Source organism: Fukomys damarensis, unplaced genomic scaffold (genome assembly GCF_012274545.1).
Source record: "Fukomys damarensis isolate Sample0158 unplaced genomic scaffold, DMR_v1.0_HiC HiC_scaffold_23, whole genome shotgun sequence".
NCBI lineage: Eukaryota > Metazoa > Chordata > Mammalia > Rodentia > Bathyergidae > Fukomys > Fukomys damarensis.
This window is the reverse complement of record NW_022900935.1, coordinates 47,769,474-47,790,223: the sequence shown is the minus strand read 5'-3', so window position 1 is coordinate 47,790,223 and position 20,750 is coordinate 47,769,474. Positions and strand designations below refer to the sequence as shown.

Here is a 20,750-nt window from a genome sequence, read left to right as displayed (position 1 = left end):
GGATTGAACCCAGAGCTGCTTGTGTGCTAGACACTGAAGCCACACCCCCGTCATTTTCAATTTTGAGTCACCTTCCTTGAGACTCAACACTGATGAGCTCTGCCCTTTAACACCCAGCTCTAGATTCTCTGAAGTAGAGGGTGTGAATTTATAGGAACTCGGAAAGTGGTTGAGCAGCAGACCCCACTGGATTTTTGAAATCCCCTTCCCCTAATTACTTCCTCTTGCCTTGCCAACACCTAATTTGAACCACTGTCTTCTTTGAGATTCATTTATATTGTCTTTTTCAAAGTCTTCATCTGAATTTTTGTAGGAAACACTTCTCCTTATTGGTGTACTTTTGGTTTATCCACTAGTATAACATTTAATTAGATTATAAACAGTAATTACAGTAACAAGCGAACTGTCAGAAACGCATTAGGGGACGAGTACAACCTACTGCCTGGTGACGGGAAGAGGTGGGCAGGGAGCAGTCTCGTTGCAGAGGGAACGTGTTGTATCCACCGGTTAGGGGGCAGTTCTACTGGTTTGTGGAGTTCTTATGACAGCATGCGGCGGTGCCATCATTGGGTCCACTTGTCTGAGTTCCACTGTCTAGAAGCCAGCCAGGTGGGCAGCCCCTTGCTGAGGGAGGTGAAAGTAAAACTCTCAGCCCCCATCTAGGATGACCCAGACATACACTCAGGGCTCTGCTCCCAAGAAGGGAGCCCAGGGTCTCTTAGAAACCAGGGACCGACACACCCACTGGAGTGGCTGTCACCCACAGTCAGGATCGAGTGAGGATGTGGAGAATAGAACCCTCGTACCCAGCGGTGGGGATGCCAGTGGTGCAGCCCCAAGTACACACAGAGTTAACACAGGGCCCAGCAATCCCTCTCCTAGATGTGCATCCGTAAGAACTGAAATCAGGCGTTCAAGGAAAATGTGTTCATCACCGCAGCAGCACAGGTTGCCATCACTTGCGATCGGGGCTCAGAACCCAAGTGTGCATCCACTGACTGACAGGATGTGGCCCAACCATACCATGTGAAATCAGCCAGCCCTAAGCAAGAGTGACCTTTTGACCCATGCTACAAGGTGTATGGATCTTGAAATATCATGGTAAGGGAAAGAAACCAAACAAAAGAAGAAATATTGTCTAATGGATTCCACTTATTTGAAATATCCAGAAGAGGCAAATCTCTAGAATGCAGACTTATGACAGCCAGGGGTTAGGGGATCAAGAAGTGGGAAGTGACTGCTTGTTGAGTATGCAGTTTCCAAATGGGGTGAAGAAAACATTCTGGAACCGGATAGTGGTTGACATCTGCACATGCTGATATATAACAATTACACGTATTTATGGGGTGTTGATGCATTGAGTGCCATTAAATTGTACTCTTTAACGTGGCTGAAATGGTAAGTTATTTTACCACAATTTCTAAAAAAGGACCAGCTCCAGGCTCCTCCAGCAGCGTTGTCCCCCAGACAAGTCTCATTTCAATTCCTTGAGACCCTCAGTCCAGAATATGTCCCATCAAGAAACACTGCCTCATCCCCCAGCTTGCTTCTGTCCCTCCTCCCAGATCTACCTTGGGCTTCAAGAATTCTCCTAAGGATCCTTCCCTCTCCACATCTCTTCCTGGGACCCAGCTTGCTAAAAGTTTTCAGGGACCAGCCCTGGCACTCTTCCCCAGAACTCCAGCCCTCCCTGACCCTACCACCAGCCCATCAACCCTGAAACTGCCCTTCTGTGTGGCCACTTGGTGCCTGGTTAAGGCGTTCACATGAGTGCCTAGTGCCTTTTGTGTAATTCAGTTCCTAGACTCTGCAGATGCCACCCTCTGTAGCCTCCAGGTGGACTCCTTTCCTCAGTGCCACCCCCTGCAAGGCCACCTTTGCCCTCACTCACTGTTTCCCTCAGTTAGGGCCTGCTCTCCATTTGGACCTAGGTGCCACCTGGAGCGTTCATCTCTGCCCACTCAGGACAGTGAGGGCAGCAGACCCCAGGTGGTGAGACTCAGCCCAGGGCTGTCACTCAGGAAGCAAGGAGGGGGCCCAGCTTCCTGGCCTCTCCTTCTGCCCTGGCTTGTTGGCCCAGCATCTTTCCACCTGCATGAACTGGAGATGTGCAGGCCTGAAGAGACTAGATTACTGACTGCGCCCTCCTCCCGACTACTTCCTGTGTTCCCTATCCTTGGAACGAAGGCAGGAGAGGCAGGAGGAGCGCATGGTCCCCTCTAACCCACCCTGGCTGGCTGCCTACCTTGTTCCTCATCACCCACAGGTCCCTAGGAGGGCCCCCTGCTCCTTCCTGCCTCCCTTGGCCCAGTGAGCAGAGTCTGGGCAGCAGGGGTCTGTCCAGGACCCCTTAGATAGACAGATGGGAGTTGATTATCACACGGACAGCTTTGAAAAAAGAGAATGGCCCAGGCCTCTCTTGACTCTGAGTGTCAGCAGAATCCACAGGGGTTGGTGGGCCTGGGGGAAGCTGGGAGCAATGCTCTGAGGTAGTGCAGGGATGGCTGGGGACACGAGATGGGGACAGCCCGAGGCCTGTGCTCTGCAGGCTCTGGCTCTTCAGCCAGATCAGGTCTGAGTGCTATTTGTTCAGACTGGGAACCTGGAGAACATCCTCGGATAGGTCACTATGCAGGGTAGAGGGGCAGGGAGGGCAACCTTGCAGATTTCCTGCTGCATGGGGGTTTCGTGGAGGCCACTTTGGGTTCTCATTTGGCCATGACACTGCTGGGGCCCTCAGACAGTCTCTTCAGCTTTTCCCATCTGTGGAATGGGGATAATAGCGTCCACTCCACAGGGCAGTGTGAAGAGTGGATGGGGTTCCTGTATGAGGCCCGGCTCCCTGTGAACCCCGAGGAGCGATCAGGATTGCTGCAGGTGAGCTGCAGGAAACACCCAGTCTGTTCCGACTCTGTGCAGCAGTTGAGTTTGAAATCAGGGGGCTGGACAGGATGACCCTGAGACACCCCTGGGCTGGAGACCAGGGCACCCCTCGCAGGGGCCAGACTGAGTGTGGGAGGGGTGCAGGGGAGGCCTCTGTAGCTTCAGGTGGTCTGAGCTGCATGGTTTGTAGTTCAGCTTCATTTTCAGGAGTGCAGGAGTGGGGGTGCTGGGTACACAGAGCCCTCATTGCTCCCACCAGCTGGGCCCAGTGTCTGCATACCTGCCGGGTGACCTTTGTGGGCCCTCTCCTCAGGCGGGGAGTGTTTCAAGTTAATTTGAAACCCAAAGGCCTCTTCGCTGTTCCCTTGAGCCAGTGATGCCTTGTTGGTACCAGACCGGAGTTCAAAGGGGAGCCCAAGGCCTTCTGCCCCAGAAGAGTTGCTAAGTCTGTTTCCTTGGCTCCAAAATGCTCTGGGTCCCACCTCCCTGGACTAGTTGAGGATTAGATAATACACGTTATTAAGGACTTTATAGATTGCAAAGCAATGTTCAGATAGCTCCAGTTAAGGTATTATAATCTGGATTTCAAAGCCTTCCTTTCCTGGTACATGGCTTCCTGAGATCTGTTTCCTAGTCCTGGGCCTGGGGTGGCTGACCTGTCAGCACAGGGCCCTGGAGAAGTGGCTCAGGACCTTCGGAAGGGGCTGTGATGTCCCTCAGGGACAGGAGCCTAACTAGAGAGTAGTGCAACTTTCTCCCATCACCGTTCTGTGCCCACAGGGAGGACCTCAAGGAGAAATGGGCTCAGGCACAGGCATTGCTATGGGACTTTGGCTTCTGGGTGTGACCTGGAGAAAATCCTTCTGGGCCTGAAAGATAGGCTTGACTGGGTCTTGGAGGACTTCGGTGACCCCTGCCCTACAACTGAACTGCCCAGCCCCTCCCCACTGGCAGTGGACAGTGACATGTGTCATATCCCCACTGGCTCACACCTGGGGCCTTCCCGGGATGCCCGGCTCAGACGCCTGGGCCTGGACCTCCTGGACCCTGCCCTGAAGCTAAGAACAACACACACAGCAGGCAGCAGAGCTTTACGCCCCTCCTCCTGGGTCTCTCTGAGGTGAGTGGCTGTCCAGGGACACTCTCCAGCTTCTCTGGACGGCAGCCTGGCCCTGGCCCTCCTGGCCCAGGGGCTCTGACCAGGTCCGTGCTGTCTGTCCGAGGTAGCCGTTTGCCTCTCTCCTCCCATGGCCCAGTGCTGTGCTGAGTGCACAGTAGGCACCCAGAGGGTGCCCAGCAGCTGCACCAAGCAGGAGGCACAACAGGAAGGAGCCAGTGAACAGGCTCAGATCCCGCCCAGCCCCTCGGAGGCGCCTCCCTCCTTGGGCTGCACGTCGGTCCCTCCACATAGTCCAGGAATACCTCACCTCTCATTCATCCTGCAGCTGTGGCTACTTGACACTCAGCAGTCACTTCTGGTCCCTTTGTCAGGTAGGAGGGCTAGTCCCTGTACCTAATCCCCACCCCAGTGAGTGCTCTAGAAGCCGTCATCCCATCCCTGTCCTGGTGTCCCCTGGCTCCCCCTCATCTCTCCACTTGGAAACCGGCAGGGCAGGGCACCCCTAGGACCCATCCTCATCTCCTCCAGACGCTGCGCCACTGTGGAGTTTGTGACAGCCATTTGGATCTGGAACAGTGTGTGTGTGTGTGTGTGTGTGTGTGTGTGTGCGCGCGCGCGTGTGTGTGTGTGCGTACATGTGCAGATGCTCATACACTTCTACACAACCTTCCTCCCTGGTCAGGGGCCCTTGTGAGTGTCTGGTGTCTCACCCACACTCCATGGCATGGAACCCACCTCACACTGCCTTCTCCTGACTTTCCAGTGCTGGCCTGAGGGCTCTCAGATGCTCTCTGTGCGTGGGACGCGTGCCTCACGAGGCAAGGAAGGGCAGGGTGCAGTCCGCCCCCAGCTTCCCCAGATGAAGCTCAGCGACCTGCAGCTGTACTGGTGGATCACACACCCAGGCTTCCTGCCTACCCTCCTTGCCCGACCTCACCGGTCCTCCCTCTCCCTGTTCTCTCCTTGAGTTTATAATAGAGACCTGGTCTCAAGGCCAGCTTCTGGGGGGTCGTAGTGTAGGACAGCATCTCAGGTCTGCTCAGCCTCCCCAACTTCCTAACCCTGTTGGCCGCTTCTCAGCTTGGGTTTCCCCAGGGCAGGGCCTCACTCCTGCTTTGTCCTCTTACTGCTGCAATCCTCTCCTGCAGCTTTAACACTTCTCTCCCTGACTTTCCCCTTTGCCAAGAGCTGTCCTTTACTAACCAGCCTGGCCAGACCTCTCTTCCCTCTAAGCTCTCCAGTTCCCCCTCTCAGCCCGTGTGTGCCTGCCAGAGACGAGGTGTGAGTAGTGTCAGGTTTCTCAGCAGCACGATGGCCCTGGAAGGCTGAAAAGGGTGCCCACTTCTCTAAGGCCCCCTCTCCCCCTCCGCAGTGGCACACAGGCCTTCACAAATGCTGGCTGAAAAGATAAATATTATTATATACATAGTCTTCCCCCTTGCAGACGGCACCCTTATCTCCTGGTTCCCACCCCTGAGCGTGCTCTGTAGCCCAACCCTCTGGACATGGCATCCTGCTGGGGGCTGGTCATTCTGCCCCGGAACAGGGCAAGCTCAGTACCAGCTGGATGTGCCAGGAGCTGGACGTTCCACTTGTCCTGTCCAGGGCACTTGGGCAGAAAGGGGCCCTTTCCCTTTGCTCTGCTGGAGCGCCTGGCCCAAAGCAGCAGGTTCTGCGTCCTTCGAGGGAGGCTGGCCTTGGCTGGGGCACATCCACACACCACTGCAGTGCCCAAATGGGGAGATACCCAGAGGCAGGACGTGAGGGTACTGTTGGTGGGTAAGTGAGGGGAAGCTGGGGTGACCTACAGGGCAGTGAACATCCGTGGGCGCAAGGCAGCAAGGCAGGGCATTTGTAGTGGCAGTGCCACGGTGCCGATGGTGTTTTGGTGACTTGGGAGTGGTCCAATATCTGATGATGTCACCTGATTTCTCATGATGTCTCCAGGGCTCTCTACTTGGTTCTCAGTGGTGTCCAAAGACACTGCTAAGGCCTGGGCATTGCGGTGATTGGATGCTGTCACGCGAGTTTTCCGTGGTGTCCTGGGGCAGTGAGTCACCTCCCTACAGTCGCAGGGAAGCCCAGGTCTCTGTGCTCTGTGAGAAGACAGCTCTAAGAGGGCCCTGGGTGCTGTGGTGGCTGGTCCAGCTTTCCACTTCCATCCCGTTCCCATCGAGGACTTGGGGCAAAGGGGGGCCAGAGGCCCTGGGCCCAGCCAAGCCCTGTAGGCCACAGTGCAGACATCAGCATAGAAGGCCTGCTGCTTTGGGATGTATGGGCCCCCCCAGACTTCCGGGGCTGCTGCTCCTCGGGGAGAGGTGCTGGTTGTCCCCGTATATGGGGTGGTCAGTGAGCCTGGCCATCGTCTTCCCGGCCACAGGTCTCTGGGCTGCTTTGCATGGCCTGTAGCTCAGAGTGCTGTAGACTGCTTGATGCTGTGGAAGCTGACCCGGGTCGGGGAGGTGGGGATAGACATGGCACGGGCCACCCGGGCACGGATGGAATGTCTGTCTTGCCATCGGTGCCACCTCTTGCGGATAGCAGAGCGGACCTGTGGACACAGGGCAGAGGCTGTCAGAAGCAGAGGAGCAGCGTGGCTGACACTGTTGAGTTGCATATTTGTCAGGTTTTTGGCCCACAGGAAGCACCACCCAGGGCTCCACCTTCCCAGTTTTCAGACTCTTTTGCAAGACCAAAGCCCCGGCTTTCAGTCCCCTGTGCCCACTGCCCGTGGGGCAAAGGGTTGCCATCCCAGGGGCAGAGTGGGCAGGGGCAGGCATTTCCCGGCATCATCCCACACCAACCCAGGAGCAGGGAGCAAAGCCTGCCCCAGGTATAGGAGGGCGACAGTCCCAGGGGCCTCCGAATTGTAAGCCCAGTCCCCACCTGGGTCCTCACCTCGCTGTTGAGGAAACAGTAGAATACGGACACGAAGAAGCCCTAGAGGACAGAGGTCAGTCAGAGGCCCGTGTAAGTGGATCTCCCTGGCCCTGGGCCGCCCCCAGCCTCCTGGACCTCTAGACCTCTTTTGAGAACCCCCACCCTCAAGAAGCAGGCGCACACCTGGCCCTACACAGATGGGGCTGGCCAGGCCCAAGGCAGGGAGAGAGGCCATACCTGAAAGGATTCCAGGAAGGAGTTGAAGTAGATGAAGACGACCCGGGAGACTTCATCCTCCCCAGGGTTGACAAAGAACAGCATGTAGGTGATTCCCAGGAGAGGCAGTAGCACCAGAGTGGCCTTCACAGCCTTCCTGGGGGTGCGGATGGGAGGCCCCCAGTCAGAACCCAGCCGGAAGAGGTTAGGCGTCTGGCTGGTAACAAGGACCGGGCCTGGGGAAGGGGGCCAGATCTCGGACATGTCTGAGGTGGGGGAGCTGTGGATTCAGGAGGCAATGCCAGGCCTCAGAGGCAGGGACTCTGACAGCCCCGTGGGTGGGGGCGGTGGGAGCCAGGTACCTGTACTGGATGGTCTCAGATGTGGTGGACGCCCGGAGTTTGGTCATAAGGATGCGGACGATGTTGAAAAGGAAGATAAAGTTGATCTGCAATTTGAGCACACCAATGGGGACCGGGAGTGCGGATGTGCTCAGGGTGTGGGATGGGGGACAGGACACGCCCTCAGCCTTCTCAGTTCTGCACAGACGGCACCCTTATCTCCTGGTTCCCACCCCTGAGCGTGCTCTGTAGCCCAACCCTCTGGACATGGCATCCTGCTGGGGGCTGGTCATTCTGCCCCGGAACAGGGCAAGCTCAGTACCAGCTGGATGTCAGGAGCTGGTTGACCTACAGGGCAGTGAACATCCGTGGGTGCAAGGCAGCAAGGCAGGGCATTTGTAGTGGCAGTGCCACGGTGCCGATGGTGTTTTGGTGACTTGGGAGTGGTCCAATATCTGATGATGTCACCTGATTTCTCATGATGTCTCCAGGGCTCTCTACTTGGTTCTCAGTGGTGTCCAAAGACACTGCTAAGGTCTGGGCATCGCGGTGATTGGATGCTGACGCGCGAGTTTTCCGTGGTGTCCTGGGGCAGTGAGTCACCTCCCTACAGTCGCAGGGAAGCCCAGGTCTCTGTGCTCTGTGAGAAGACAGCTCTAAGAGGGCCCTGGGTGCTGTGGTGGCTGGTCCAGCTTTACTTCCATCCTCGCGGTGATTGGATGCTGTCACGCGAGTTTTCCGTGGTGTCCTGGGGCAGTGAGTCACCTCCCTACAGTCGCAGGGAAGCCCAGGTCTCTGTGCTCTGTGAGAAGACAGCTCTAAGAGGGCCCTGGGTGCTGTGGTGGCTGGTCCAGCTTTCCACTTCCATCCCGTTCCCATCGAGGACTTGGGGCAAAGGGGGGCCAGAGGCCCTGGGCCCAGCCAAGCCCTGTAGGCCACAGTGCAGACATCAGCATAGAAGGCCTGCTGCTTTGGGATGTATGGGCCCCCCCAGACTTCCGGGGCTGCTGCTCCTCGGGGAGAGGTGCTGGTTGTCCCCGTATATGGGGTGGTCAGTGAGCCTGGCCATCGTCTTCCCGGCCACAGGTCTCTGGGCTGCTTTGCATGGCCTGTAGCTCAGAGTGCTGTAGACTGCTTGATGCTGTGGAAGCTGACCCGGGTCGGGGAGGTGGGGATAGACATGGCACGGGCCACCCGGGCACGGATGGAATGTCTGTCTTGCCATCGGTGCCACCTCTTGCGGATAGCAGAGCGGACCTGTGGACACAGGGCAGAGGCTGTCAGAAGCAGAGGAGCAGCGTGGCTGACACTGTTGAGTTGCATATTTGTCAGGTTTTTGGCCCACAGGAAGCACCACCCAGGGCTCCACCTTCCCAGTTTTCAGACTCTTTTGCAAGACCAAAGCCCCGGCTTTCAGTCCCCTGTGCCCACTGCCCGTGGGGCAAAGGGTTGCCATCCCAGGGGCAGAGTGGGCAGGGGCAGGCATTTCCCGGCATCATCCCACACCAACCCAGGAGCAGGGAGCAAAGCCTGCCCCAGGTATAGGAGGGCGACAGTCCCAGGGGCCTCCGAATTGTAAGCCCAGTCCCCACCTGGGTCCTCACCTCGCTGTTGAGGAAACAGTAGAATACGGACACGAAGAAGCCCTAGAGGACAGAGGTCAGTCAGAGGCCCGTGTAAGTGGATCTCCCTGGCCCTGGGCCGCCCCCAGCCTCCTGGACCTCTAGACCTCTTTTGAGAACCCCCACCCTCAAGAAGCAGGCGCACACCTGGCCCTACACAGATGGGGCTGGCCAGGCCCAAGGCAGGGAGAGAGGCCATACCTGAAAGGATTCCAGGAAGGAGTTGAAGTAGATGAAGACGACCCGGGAGACTTCATCCTCCCCAGGGTTGACAAAGAACAGCATGTAGGTGATTCCCAGGAGAGGCAGTAGCACCAGAGTGGCCTTCACAGCCTTCCTGGGGGTGCGGATGGGAGGCCCCCAGTCAGAACCCAGCCGGAAGAGGTTAGGCGTCTGGCTGGTAACAAGGACCGGGCCTGGGGAAGGGGGCCAGATCTCGGACATGTCTGAGGTGGGGGAGCTGTGGATTCAGGAGGCAATGCCAGGCCTCAGAGGCAGGGACTCTGACAGCCCCGTGGGTGGGGGCGGTGGGAGCCAGGTACCTGTACTGGATGGTCTCAGATGTGGTGGACGCCCGGAGTTTGGTCATAAGGATGCGGACGATGTTGAAAAGGAAGATAAAGTTGATCTGCAATTTGAGCACACCAATGGGGACCGGGAGTGCGGATGTGCTCAGGGTGTGGGATGGGGGACAGGACACGCCCTCAGCCTTCTCAGTTCTTGCCTTGATGTCCCCCACTGCTCTCTCTCTCCACCGCATTAACACCTGCGCTTTCCTAGCCTGGGTCCCTTCCTGGAATGGTCCCCACCTCTAGGCAGAGGGTCCTCTCTGTCTACTGCAGATACTGACGGCCCTTTCCTACTGCACCCCATCTCCTGTCCCCACCGAGGTTCTTACCAGCAGGACCAAGATCATGGGGCCCTGGTAGATGTAGTCAGTATACACTCCAGGCCTTTTGCCAAACCAGCACCTAGAGAGCCAGAGTGAGGAGGGGAGGGGTCATCCAGGTCCACTTCGGAGGCATGGGGAGGGGCAGGGCTTGGTCAGGGTAGGACTGGGGCTGACAGTATAATGTGGGCGCCCTAGTTCCAATCCTGGCAGAAGTTCAAGCCGGTTGATCCCAGTGCAGGGACTCAGTTATCCCACCTGCAACACGGACAGCATCTTCATTGTGAGACGTGGAGTTTGGAAGCAAGCTACGGCAGGGAGATGGACTGTGAAAAGAAGCGCTTTCTGGCCTAGGACCAGACTGAGGCCCAGTACGGGACTGATTCCTCCGTTTCCCCTTGTGGCCGCTGCTGGCTGTGGCTGAGCATGTTCACTGGGGTGCTCCTGGAGTGGGCACCCTCTGAGTCCATTCCAGTACAGCCTAAGTGACCTTAAGGCAGAGAATTTCACAGGTACTACCTATTGCAGAAGGCAGAGCTGCTTTGCATCATCCTGAGTCCTCCAACTCCTTCCAGCAGGTGGGTGGTGATACAGCTAGATCTCATTACACTTTCGTAAACCAGAGAGTGAGATTTTTATGAAAAATCTCTTGAGTTTTTAAAAGATTGGCCACAAGAATCAAGTTTTAAAAAAATATGACACAGGCCAAACACAACTGCCTTCGGACCAGATTCAGCTCTCCACCCTGGTCTGCGCCGTCTTTCTAATTTCTCAGGTCTATTTATTCTTGGCTGCAGTGTCTGCATTGTACCACTAGATGGGGCTTCAGAGCCACTCAGACCCACTTTCTACTCCAGCCCAGGCCTCATTTTCCTCTACACACACACACACACACACACACACACACACTGAAGACATGGAAGAGAATTTTCCAGAGTCCCCAGGAACCCAGTGAGGCTGTGGTGTACTCTCTGGGGAGGGGAGGGGCTGCAACTATGGTTGAAGGTGCCTGGACCTGCAGTCAGCTGGTCCCAAGAACACTTCTCTGCAAAGATCTTAGCTTCTCCCCTGGCTGGCTATGTTGGCCTTTCATTCTGTCTCTCTAAGGTTCTCAATCTTAGCTGCACATGGGGCAGTTAAAAAAAAAATTCCTGGTGCCCAGGTCATACCCCAAACCAATGGCATCCAGCTGTTTGGGGCAAAGCCTGGGCATCAGCCCTTTCTAGAGCTTCCTAGGTGATTCTTGTGGGGCATGGCTGAGAAATCCTACAGCAGAACTCTAGTTTTCAGGGGTGTCTGGGAACATATGTCTCCTTTACAGGGAACCCCAGGCTTCAGAGCTGCAGAGCCTCTGAGACTGTGTGACGGATCAGTTTCTATTAAATCTGTGGAAGCTTTTTGTTGCAACAATCTCAATGTCAGTGAAAACCTTTATGTAGCACTCTCCATATGTCAGTACTTCATATGGATTAATGGGTGTCACTCCCACCACAAGTTTCTCAAGTAAGTGCTATTAGGACATCCATTTTGCAGATGAGGAGACCGAGGCACACTACAGTAATTAGGCCAAGGTCATGGAACTATTTACCAGTGGAGCCACCATGAAAGGACTATCTGGAGCAGGCTGACTCCAGGGTTTCCTCTCATTAAAGGTCAAGGAAGGTAAAGGAGTTCGGACCCAGATTGTCTAGTTCCCCCGCTGGCCAAGCACTGGTGGGGCCTCTTTGAACTGAACTCAGCCGCAACTCTCTGCCTTTGCAGATTCAGAAGCCAAGGTCTCGACAAAACAGCAGAATGGCCCAAAGCTCTTGGGGGGGCACCAGGCAGAGCTGGGCTGTGGGGCTCAGGAAGGACAAGGAGGTAACTCACTTCTCATTGTCGTAGTACAGCTTCCCGATGGCCCAGGCCACAATGATGGGGAAAGGCACACCTGAGAGAGAGGGCGCAGCTGTCACAGAGCCCATGGGCAGGTGCCGGAGGACCCCAGTGCAGCCCAGGTCTCCCTAGAGGGGTCACTAGGGGTTGCGGTTAAGCTTGAGCTCACACACCTTCGGGATCCCCCTGCCCCATTCCCGAGGAAGGTGTGCACTCCACTGTCCCGGGGGCTTTGGTCTCCAAATGCCCAGCCGGCCAGCCTGCCCCGATGGGAGGGCAGGCAGGAAGCCCATGGGCCTACCCCAGCCGATGCAGATGAACATCCACTTGCGCAGCCGGTCGGTGGAGTAGGTGAGCACTATGGCTGTGTGCAGGTAGCAGCCCTCGCCGAACATCCAGAAGAAGTTGGTCACGTGGAAGTAGTTATAGGCGGCTGTCACCAGCCTGCACCAGCCCTACCCCCCACCCAAGAGAGGATGAGGAGCAGGGTGAGTGGGGAGCAGTGTAACCCCCCACCCTGGGCCTGGACCTCTTGGGGACCCTTTCCCTGTTCTGTGACCCCTCTTCGGGGCAGCTACACCTGCGCCCTCCTCTGCCCCTGGGCTCAGCCCCCTCCCTGGCAAAACTGACCACGTTGCTCTGGTGGACCTCGGGGCTCATGGTGCGCTGGACCACAAACCATGTGGCATTTCGCAGGATGAAGGCCGAGATGAGGTTCCAGTGGATGATGTTTCTCAGGCACCGGATGCTCCTGGGGCGACAGGTCAGGCATGAGGCCAGAGCAACAAGAGAGAGGATCAAGGACCGGCTGCTCAAATATATAGGTGGGGAAACGAAGCCTCTAAGGAAGGAGGTGGACTGGACAGGCCTCACAGGCAGCAGCAAGGCTCTCCTGAAGCCTCATGGGGCCTCCTTGCCTGTGGTCACCCAGACATAAGCTCCTGGGGGCAGAGCCTGGCATGGTCCCTGGGCCAGGTCTGCTTGGTTACTGGGGCTGATGCTCCCCAACCCCCAGCTGTTCCAGGATTAAGTCAGAGGGTGGCAAACCTAAGAGTGAGAAGCCCCTCTGGCTTTCAGCCCTCTGCTCTTGCCCCCACCCGGCCCCACTCCATGGCCCTACCACCTGGGCCCTTGCACATTTAAACCTGAGGTGAGATGCCACTGCAACAGGCCCCACCTCAAAGGCCCCACCTGCCACATGAGCACAGAGCAGCCTAGGCATAGGTGACCCAAATGGGTACCGACCAGTTTATGTCTAGGTGACATGGCTGAGCCAGGGCAGAAGTGGCTCTGCCAGAGGCTCCAAAAGAACCTAGATCCCCGTGTCTGCTACCCCTTGCACCGAGGCCAGGGCAGGATACCCCTTCCTAGCGCCCCATCCTGGAGACATCCTTCTATCTTACTCCTCCACTCTGCTTGACGGCACGGGGGCAACAGAAGGCAGTTCGAGGGCCTTCTCACCTGAGCCGCAGAAAGAGGACGAAGGCCACCAGGAGGGCTACCAGAGAGATGCAGTGGCCCAAGTAGTTGATGATGACGGCGATGTGGTAGTGCACTTTGCTCTTCTTCTGCGGCAGGAGAAAGGGGCAGAGGTGAAGCCCCTGCACAGTCATGCCCCTGTGCCCGCCGGGTATGCACATGCAGACAGTGCCCAGGCAGCAGGGACAGACTCGGTGATAATGACAGGTCCCCTGCCCCAGGCCCCTGAGAGCCTTAGAGTAGAACTGGCAACCCTAGGCCCAGTTCACTGCTCCGTGTCGTTGGGCACATGGGGGGGGTGAATGCCATGCACCACATCCCAAGGGCCCCCTCGCTGTGTGCACCCCCGTGTATGTCCACCCGCAGACGGGCTCACACTTGCTTGCACTCCCCTTCTGCCCCAACACCAGGTGGTCTCAGTGAGACCCCAGCCCTCACGGACCTCTTTTCCTCTACCCATTCTGAGTTGGATCCCCATCCTCTGGGATACCCCCAAGGCCCTCCTGTGGCAGCTGAAGTCGGCTCCTAGTCACTGGAAGAGGGAGGAGCAGAGCTATAAGTCTGAATTCTTAGCAACCGCACAAACATTCCCTGTAGGCTCTGCCACTCACTTCCCAGGGTCTTTCCCTCCCCCAGACCAGGTGTCTGCTGGAAGTGATTGATTCTTCAATCTCCTGATCTTATGTCTTAATTACACGTGTTAACGGAAGCTACTGACCCCTCTTTCTAATGATCGTAAGCTCCAACACTTAGGAAGCCTTCCTGATTACAGAGGGTTTTCACACATGGTATCTGCTCAAACCTATACCATGACCCCATGGGAAGAGCCAGAGGGGCACCTGTAACTTAATTTTGCAGAAAAGGAGGGACATTCCCTGCTGGGAACGGCGCTGCACACCTATAATCTCAGGACTCGGGAGGTTGAGGCAGAGGATCAGCACAAGCTCAAGGCCAGCCTTGGCTACATAAAGAGTTCAAGATCAGCTGAACTACATAGCAAGACCCTGCCCCACCTACCACCCTCTCCGCAAAAAGAAAGAGAGACCCAGAAGTATGCTGACTGGCTCACAATTGTCCAACTTCAACTTCAGAACCACCTCTGACCTGCACATTCAGATTGGCAAAATGGTACGGTTACAAACAGCCCCCATCCCATGGGGAGGGATCAGCCAGTCCCCAGCGCGAGGCTCTCTCAAGATTCCTGTCCCCCATCCCGGAGCAAAGTCCCCATTCACCCTTTTCTACATCCCAGGAAGGCATGGTCTGGAACCCACAGATCTTTCTGCTGGAATGTCAGACTCTACTGGAGTCAGAGCTGTCCTCAGGGACCAAGTCAGATCCACTTAACTTCGGGAAGAGGAAACTGAGGCTCTAAAACACCCCAGAACAAGGGATGCGCCTCAGTAGGGGAGTAGCTGGCAGGAAAACCAGCAGGGCCAAACCCTTCCCCGTGTGCCCCTTCCCCACCGTGCCCCTTCTAAAGGGGTGAAGATGCCACAGTGCCAGGCAGCTCTGGCTACTCTCTTCTGGGAAATGGTTTTGGGCTTTTAGGAACATGGCAGGAAATCACTTTAGCAACTCAGGCCTCAGAAGGGCTGGATCTAGGGAGGAGACACAGGCAGAGGGACAGGAGCCATGCAACTAGGAGGGTCTCTAAGCCCCTGTGGCAGATGCTGCAGGCTGAGGCACCAGAAGATATGCACACATCAAAGTCTGTTTGGAGCTGGTACTTAATGTCCTCTTATTAAATTTCCCATAAATCAATGCTGAGAAGCCCCTGGGTACTAACAACATCTGCAGAGCCAAGAATGGCATGGATTCCAGCTTCATTTACAGGCCAAGGTAGGATCAGTGAGCTGAGGTGCAGGGAGTTCCTTCTATCTGGAGCCGGGTATGCCTGGGTCATATGGTTTAGGTGGGGCCGTTAATTAAGCACCTACTATATCTGGGCCCTGTGCCAGATGGCTCACTGATGTCTTTGCTTTTCTTTCTCACAATGAGGCCTTGATACTGGTCCTCGTTCCTCTGTCTTCTCACTGAGCAATCAGCATAGTTGGCCCAAGCCAGCCAGCCAGCACTTGGAACCTGGGCCGGCTGGCTGTAAAGTCCCTCTTGTCTCTGTACTTGGGTACCTGGGGGACAGAGAGGGACCTGCTAACAGAAACATTCTCTGGGGAGTGCTCCTCTGTGCTGGCCCAAGGTCCTTGGAGGGCTTCTGCGGGGCAGGGGGTGGCTTTTCTCATGGAGTCTGAAAGGGGACAATGAGGCCAAATGGTACCTGAGGGACAGAAGCACTGTGTGACTTCTGGAGCTGTGGGGCCGGGTGGATTCAAGCTCTGTCTCTCACTTACACTGAAAAGAAAGTCGGAGAAGACAGCTAGAGAGACAGCAGCGTAACCCAAGAGAGACCGGGAACACCCTGAGAGATGCCCACTGCTATGATGTGAACTGACCCCCCAGTGTGGAGGTGCTGTGAGGTGAGGTTTTGTTCAGAAAATAAGGGCTTTGCCCTCAGGAGTGGGTTAATGAAGTTATTTCTGGAGCAGGCTTATTTTTTCAGGAATGGGTTCCTTATAAAAGCAAGCCCCAGCCCCCCCAGGCTTTCTCTTGCCTTCTCTTTGCCCTTCCATCATGGGATGATGCAGTCCTCATATCTTGGACTTCCCAGCTTCCAGAATCAGGAGTTGATAAACTGTTCATTATAAATTCCCCAGTCTTGGGTATTCATTCTGTTACAGCCACATAAAGCACGCTAGTGGGTCACCAACATCCCGAGAAAGGACTGCCTCAAGATACCCAAACAGCACAGCTAGTGATGCTGAGAAACATCCGCGAGCAAGCAGAGATCTGACCAGCACTGTCTAGAGACTCAGCAGTACCTTGATGGACCCACAACACCCTGGGAGGTGGCCAATAACACCCCAAGAAAAAGGCAGCCGGCAACATCCCCAGGGGCAGTCAGTGACCTTCATGAGAGGCCCGATGGCACCCAGAGACAGTCTGTGACTGCCTGAGAGGCAGCCAACAAGAGCTGCAGAAACAGCTGGATGCCTGGGACAAATGGGCAAAGCCAGCCCCAGGGAAGCTTGACCAGCCCTCTGTCCCTGTCCAGTCTGCAGACCTGAGACCAGCCAGTTCCCCAAGGAAGGCGGGACAGTGAGCACTGAGCAGAGACCACGGTGTTGTGCGCTCCATGGCCACAGTCTAACGAATAATTGCTGCCCATCTGATTCTGCAGAACACTTTGTCTCAAGTGGCAGTGGTACAAGACCCGTCCCAGTGCCCTGCCAGGATGGCAACAGTGAGATCACCACTGCCCCTTCCAAGTGACACAGCCTAGGGCTGGGGACTTAACTCTGGTTTCGCTGCCTGCCTCACACGTGAGTTGAATCCCTGGTAAATACAAACAAACAAAAAAAAACAATCATCCCCTCTCATTCCTGCTCACCTGCATTATCACTGTTCCTCTCCCCTAGGTTTCCTGAGCTGCTCCCCTTTCCCCTCCAGCAGACACCCCAGCCTCTTGCTCCTCAGAGCAACATTTGCACCCAGGACCTTGTAGAAGTCTTAGCCCCATTCCAGAGTCACAGAATTGGAATCTCCGCTTCAGCAAGAACCTCAGAAGGCTCCTAAGTACCACGATGTTTCAGAAGCCCTGGTCCTACCACACCATCCCCAGCCCTGACGACCTGGTCTGCAGACCCAGAGCCCCGGAGACCCTTTTGTGTCCCCAAGATGAACCCTCCAAAGTTGTGCTCCAGACCCAGAGTCCTGCTCAACAGAGTGTGGGGGAGGGGATGGGGCGTGTGCAAGCAAGGAGAGTAGGAGGGTCAGGGACAGAGCCACTCAGTAGTGGGAGACGGTGTGTGTGTAGGGGGTGCTGCTGTGGGAACTGGGGCCGAGTACGGGGCAGTGCTGGGGGCTCTGTGCCATCCGTAGGCCAAGCCAGACATGAATCGGGTTTCCCAACTTGGGGACCTGTCCCCTGATGGTCCTCCTGGCTGTGGGCAGGTCCCCTTAGGTACCTGGCCTGTGGGGACCTTCCCCGGTCCCATTTCACAGGCAGCATTCAGTGAATCCATTGTCTGCAATGCCCCAAGGCCCTGGTGCTTAATTAGGGCCTGGAATTTGGGATGGGCCCGGTGAGGCTGCCGGGTGGCAGAAGGGCTGGCGTTTTCACTAATTAAATCGATCGATTCACAGACTGGCTGAGCAACCAAGCCAGAAATGCTGCCTGGGAAGGGACGGCAAAGCTTTGCGGCAGAGGTGGGCCAGGCAGGTGGGAGTTGCTGTGCTGCGGAGGGGACCCGTGAGTGTCAGGCTCACCGAGGCGCACCCGAGCAAGGGGTGCTCGTGTTACTGGGGGGGGGCTCCCGTCAATGGCCTTCTGCCCCAGTGTACACTGCCACCTCCTCTGCCCTTCAGGGGAGATGAGCACCGAGGAGGGCAGGTGGACGAAACATCCTCCGTGGGCTGAGGCACCTGCCGACACAGCCTCACACACTGGGGACAAAGGAGGGCTGAGGAAAAGCTACCTGCTCAAGGTCACGCAGCTTGGAAGCGTTCGCAGCAGATGCCAACGCCGACCAAGCCCATGTTGTCCCATTACCCGCCAGAAGGGGGAGCTCGTAAGAAGTAGCATTCCCACCCCTTGTTCCCCGACTCCAGATGGCAGAGAGGGGAGGAGGATCCCGCCTGGGTGGAAGCTGCTGGACAGGGAGAAGGAAGGGCTGGGAGCAGCTCCTGTACTGGCTGCCCTTGAGTCTTTGAAGGGTGCTGGGGGAAATGGGAAGGGTGCTGAGTGTCTCCGCTCAGCGTACGAGAAGGCAGGGGCTTACGTCGCAGCAGGAAAGACAGGGAACCTGAAGACCTGGCCCTGACAATCAGGAGGCTCGGCTGCAGAGGGGACGTTGGGAGAAGTGGTGGCAATGCCAGTTCTGCTGATGTCCAAGAAAGGCACAGATACCTGCCCCCACCCCCGGAGAGGGCTCTGTCAGACCGATGGCAGGGCAGCCTCAGGCTCTTAGATCCAGCAGGGCTACCAGGGAGTCTGGTGGATGCAGTGGGTGCCTGAAGACTTCCTGCCTCACAGTTCATTTCCACCTGCACCTGTATGCTGTCTGCACCTCCCACTCCACCCTCCACAAGCCCCTTGCTCTTCCCTCCTACTTCCTCTATTTTGTGTCCTGGAAGGAGCCCCCCGCCTCCCAGTGTTCGTGCCCACCCCCGACGGGAGCCCATCTCCTCTGGCCCAACTGTTTCCTAATCTGGACCCCGCCTTCCCTGGTCCAGTCCCAGAGACAACGCTGCACCAACCCCAGGACCACCCAGGCTGACTCAGGAGGGGAGTGTGACAATCAGGGTGCTGGGCCAACCCTGCCCAGCCTCGGAGGATCACATGGGCTGGCCTGCGGGATCTGAGATAACTTGCCTCCTGTGCCTAGCAAATTTACTGCCTTGCCAGGGAAGTACTGCGAGAGGGCTTGACGTTCTTTTCGGCTAAGTAATGACCTGTCCTGGAAGGAGTCAGCCAAGCCCCCACAGCTGTGACCTGAGGCCAAAGCGCACAGGGCCTGGGTTGGGGGCAACTGCTCTCCCTCCATTTACCTGACTCCTCAGAACAAGGCAAGGATGTCCACTCTCGCCATTCATATGCAATATAGTTATTGAAATTCTAGCTATAGCAATTAGGCAAAAGAAAAAAAGGGATACTAGTAGGAAAGGAAGAAGTAAAACTATCCTTGTATGCAGATGAATGATCTCATACTTAGAAGAGCCTAAAGACTGAACTGGAAGACTGTTAGAACTAATAAAAAGAATTCAGCCTTGTAGCAAGATATAAAATGAACATACATACCAAATACCTCTGTGGGCAAAAGAGGCGCTGAACTCTCAAGCCTCAGGCTCTAGGCCCTGGCTCGCTTGGGCCGCATGATCTTATATGAATCACCCACCATTTCCAGGCCTCGGTCTCCCCATCTGTGGGGGAGCGTGATTTGCACCAGGTCAGAGATTCTCACTTTTGCTCCACCAGCAGGATCCCTGAAGCACTTGTGAAAAATGCCAATTCCTAAGTCCTCCTTGGACACTTGGATCTATTGGGTATCAGATGTAGTTTGGGGGCCTATGTATGAACAAAGCTCTTGGGTGATTCTTACTACCAGGCCCTGGGATTGGGATAAAGAGTCTCCAAGGTCCTTTCTAACTCACATCTGTTAGGCGATGAAATTCTCAGGACCATTCAGACCAGTCCCTCTTTCTCACTCCGGCAGCCCTGGGCCCTGGCACCCTGGGGTGTTTTCTCTTAGGCCCTTTGTTTTTTGCTCACTCATTCTTAGGAAAGGGAGACCAAGGGTAGTGGCAATACCAGGCAAATAGGTATATTTATCTATCTGCCAAACGTCACCCTTAAAAGATTACTCATGGCAGTGCTGTCTGTAACAGCCAAACACTGAGAATAAACGTTGGCGCAATGAGTTATGGTACCTCTGGGTATCATGCCAATGTAAAAAGGATGAAGACGATCTTCACGTTACCACCTGGAACAATCTCCCAGTCAGACGGCCACGTGAAAAAGGCAGGAGGTCAAGCAGTCTGCGTAATATGTGATGTTTGGGCAAAAACAAAAAGTACACATAATGACTTGTGCATGCAGGGGAGTTAGCAAGAGAGCTGCCTCTGGGGAGGGACTCCAGAGGCTGGGAACAAGGATGGGGAGAGACTTTTCACTATATTCCCATTTGTACCTTTTGAATTTTGTATTACGGGTCAGCAACATCTACTCTAAAACCTTACATGTTTTCAAAAGTTCTCCACGGCTTTCTCAAATTGCACTGCTATCCCCACTTTCATCTCGCTTCGAACACAGCCCCAGTCTATCCTTGGCGTCTCTTGCAGGTGTGTGAGGCGAAAACAGGCAAGGATCCCACAGGTGTGTCTGGCCTGACTGGCCCAGCCCTGCCCCACGACTGAGAAGCACAGGTGGAAAGAAGAGAGGAACTGGGGCTGGACTGGCCCAGCTACAGCCCACCCACAGCTCCCAGGGGCTACCCCAGAGCAGGGCCTCCACATCAGCCTCACTTCTCCATCCCTAGCTGGCCACTCTGTAGGCAGCCAGCTGGTCCTGGGCCCTGGCCCACCCCTTGTACGCTGACCTGCTGGACTCAGCTCACCTCCTCATTGAGGATCTCCTGGCACTCGGAGTAATTCACACGGGCAGCCCAGCTGCCATTGGCCAGGCACTCCCGGTAGCCATTATCTGGAAAAAAGAAGCCACTTGAGAGAGTAGCAGCCCCACGTGTCCATCCATCCATCCATCCATCCATCCATCCATCCATCCAAGCACCGAGCACCTATTATGTGCCAGACACACTGGAACTAGCTGGGGAGGCAGAAAAGAGCAACACAGGTACTTTACCTGCCCTCACAGAGCTTACAGCCCACTG

At 55.9% G+C, this 20,750-nt stretch overlaps 2 protein-coding genes and 1 long non-coding RNA gene across 6 annotated transcripts in view; 1 reads left to right on the top strand and 2 right to left on the bottom strand.

The window, feature by feature from the left end:
• Nucleotides 1-1,380: 1,380 nt before the first annotated feature.
• Nucleotides 1,381-7,538, bottom strand: LOC104871530 (corticotropin-releasing factor receptor 1-like). The gene is made up of 3 exons (XM_010637456.2): nucleotides 7,121-7,538; nucleotides 6,890-6,943; nucleotides 1,381-6,554 (listed from the first exon to the last, which is right to left on the bottom strand). The coding sequence occupies exons 1-3, from the start codon at nucleotides 7,361-7,363 to the stop codon at nucleotides 6,414-6,416; spliced, it is 438 nt and encodes a 145-aa protein (XP_010635758.1). The 5' UTR covers nucleotides 7,364-7,538; the 3' UTR covers nucleotides 1,381-6,413.
• Nucleotides 7,539-8,468: 930 nt separating this feature from the next.
• LOC104871533 (corticotropin-releasing factor receptor 1) overlaps nucleotides 8,469-20,750 on the bottom strand; it is a 45,727-nt gene continuing 33,445 nt past the window's right edge. For 2 of the 4 annotated variants that reach the window (XM_010637457.3, XM_010637459.3), the window contains 10 exons: nucleotides 20,478-20,563; nucleotides 13,288-13,394; nucleotides 12,457-12,577; nucleotides 12,128-12,281; nucleotides 11,821-11,881; nucleotides 9,961-10,033; nucleotides 9,605-9,690; nucleotides 9,264-9,399; nucleotides 9,033-9,086; nucleotides 8,469-8,697 (listed from right to left, as the gene is read on the bottom strand). In XM_010637457.3, coding sequence (XP_010635759.1) covers nucleotides 8,557-8,697; nucleotides 9,033-9,086; nucleotides 9,264-9,399; nucleotides 9,605-9,690; nucleotides 9,961-10,033; nucleotides 11,821-11,881; nucleotides 12,128-12,281; nucleotides 12,457-12,577; nucleotides 13,288-13,394; nucleotides 20,478-20,563 — 1,019 coding nt within the window. In that variant the 3' untranslated portion in view covers nucleotides 8,469-8,556. The remainder of the gene's footprint in view (nucleotides 8,698-9,032; nucleotides 9,087-9,263; nucleotides 9,400-9,604; nucleotides 9,691-9,960; nucleotides 10,034-11,820; nucleotides 11,882-12,127; nucleotides 12,282-12,456; nucleotides 12,578-13,287; nucleotides 13,395-20,477; nucleotides 20,564-20,750) is intronic. The other 2 variants (XM_010637458.3, XM_010637460.3) reach the window with 1 other exon arrangement.
• LOC104871531 lies at nucleotides 11,576-14,256 on the top strand. The gene is made up of 3 exons (XR_782893.2): nucleotides 11,576-11,811; nucleotides 12,523-12,650; nucleotides 14,164-14,256. It is a non-coding gene; the product is annotated as an uncharacterized LOC104871531 (long non-coding RNA).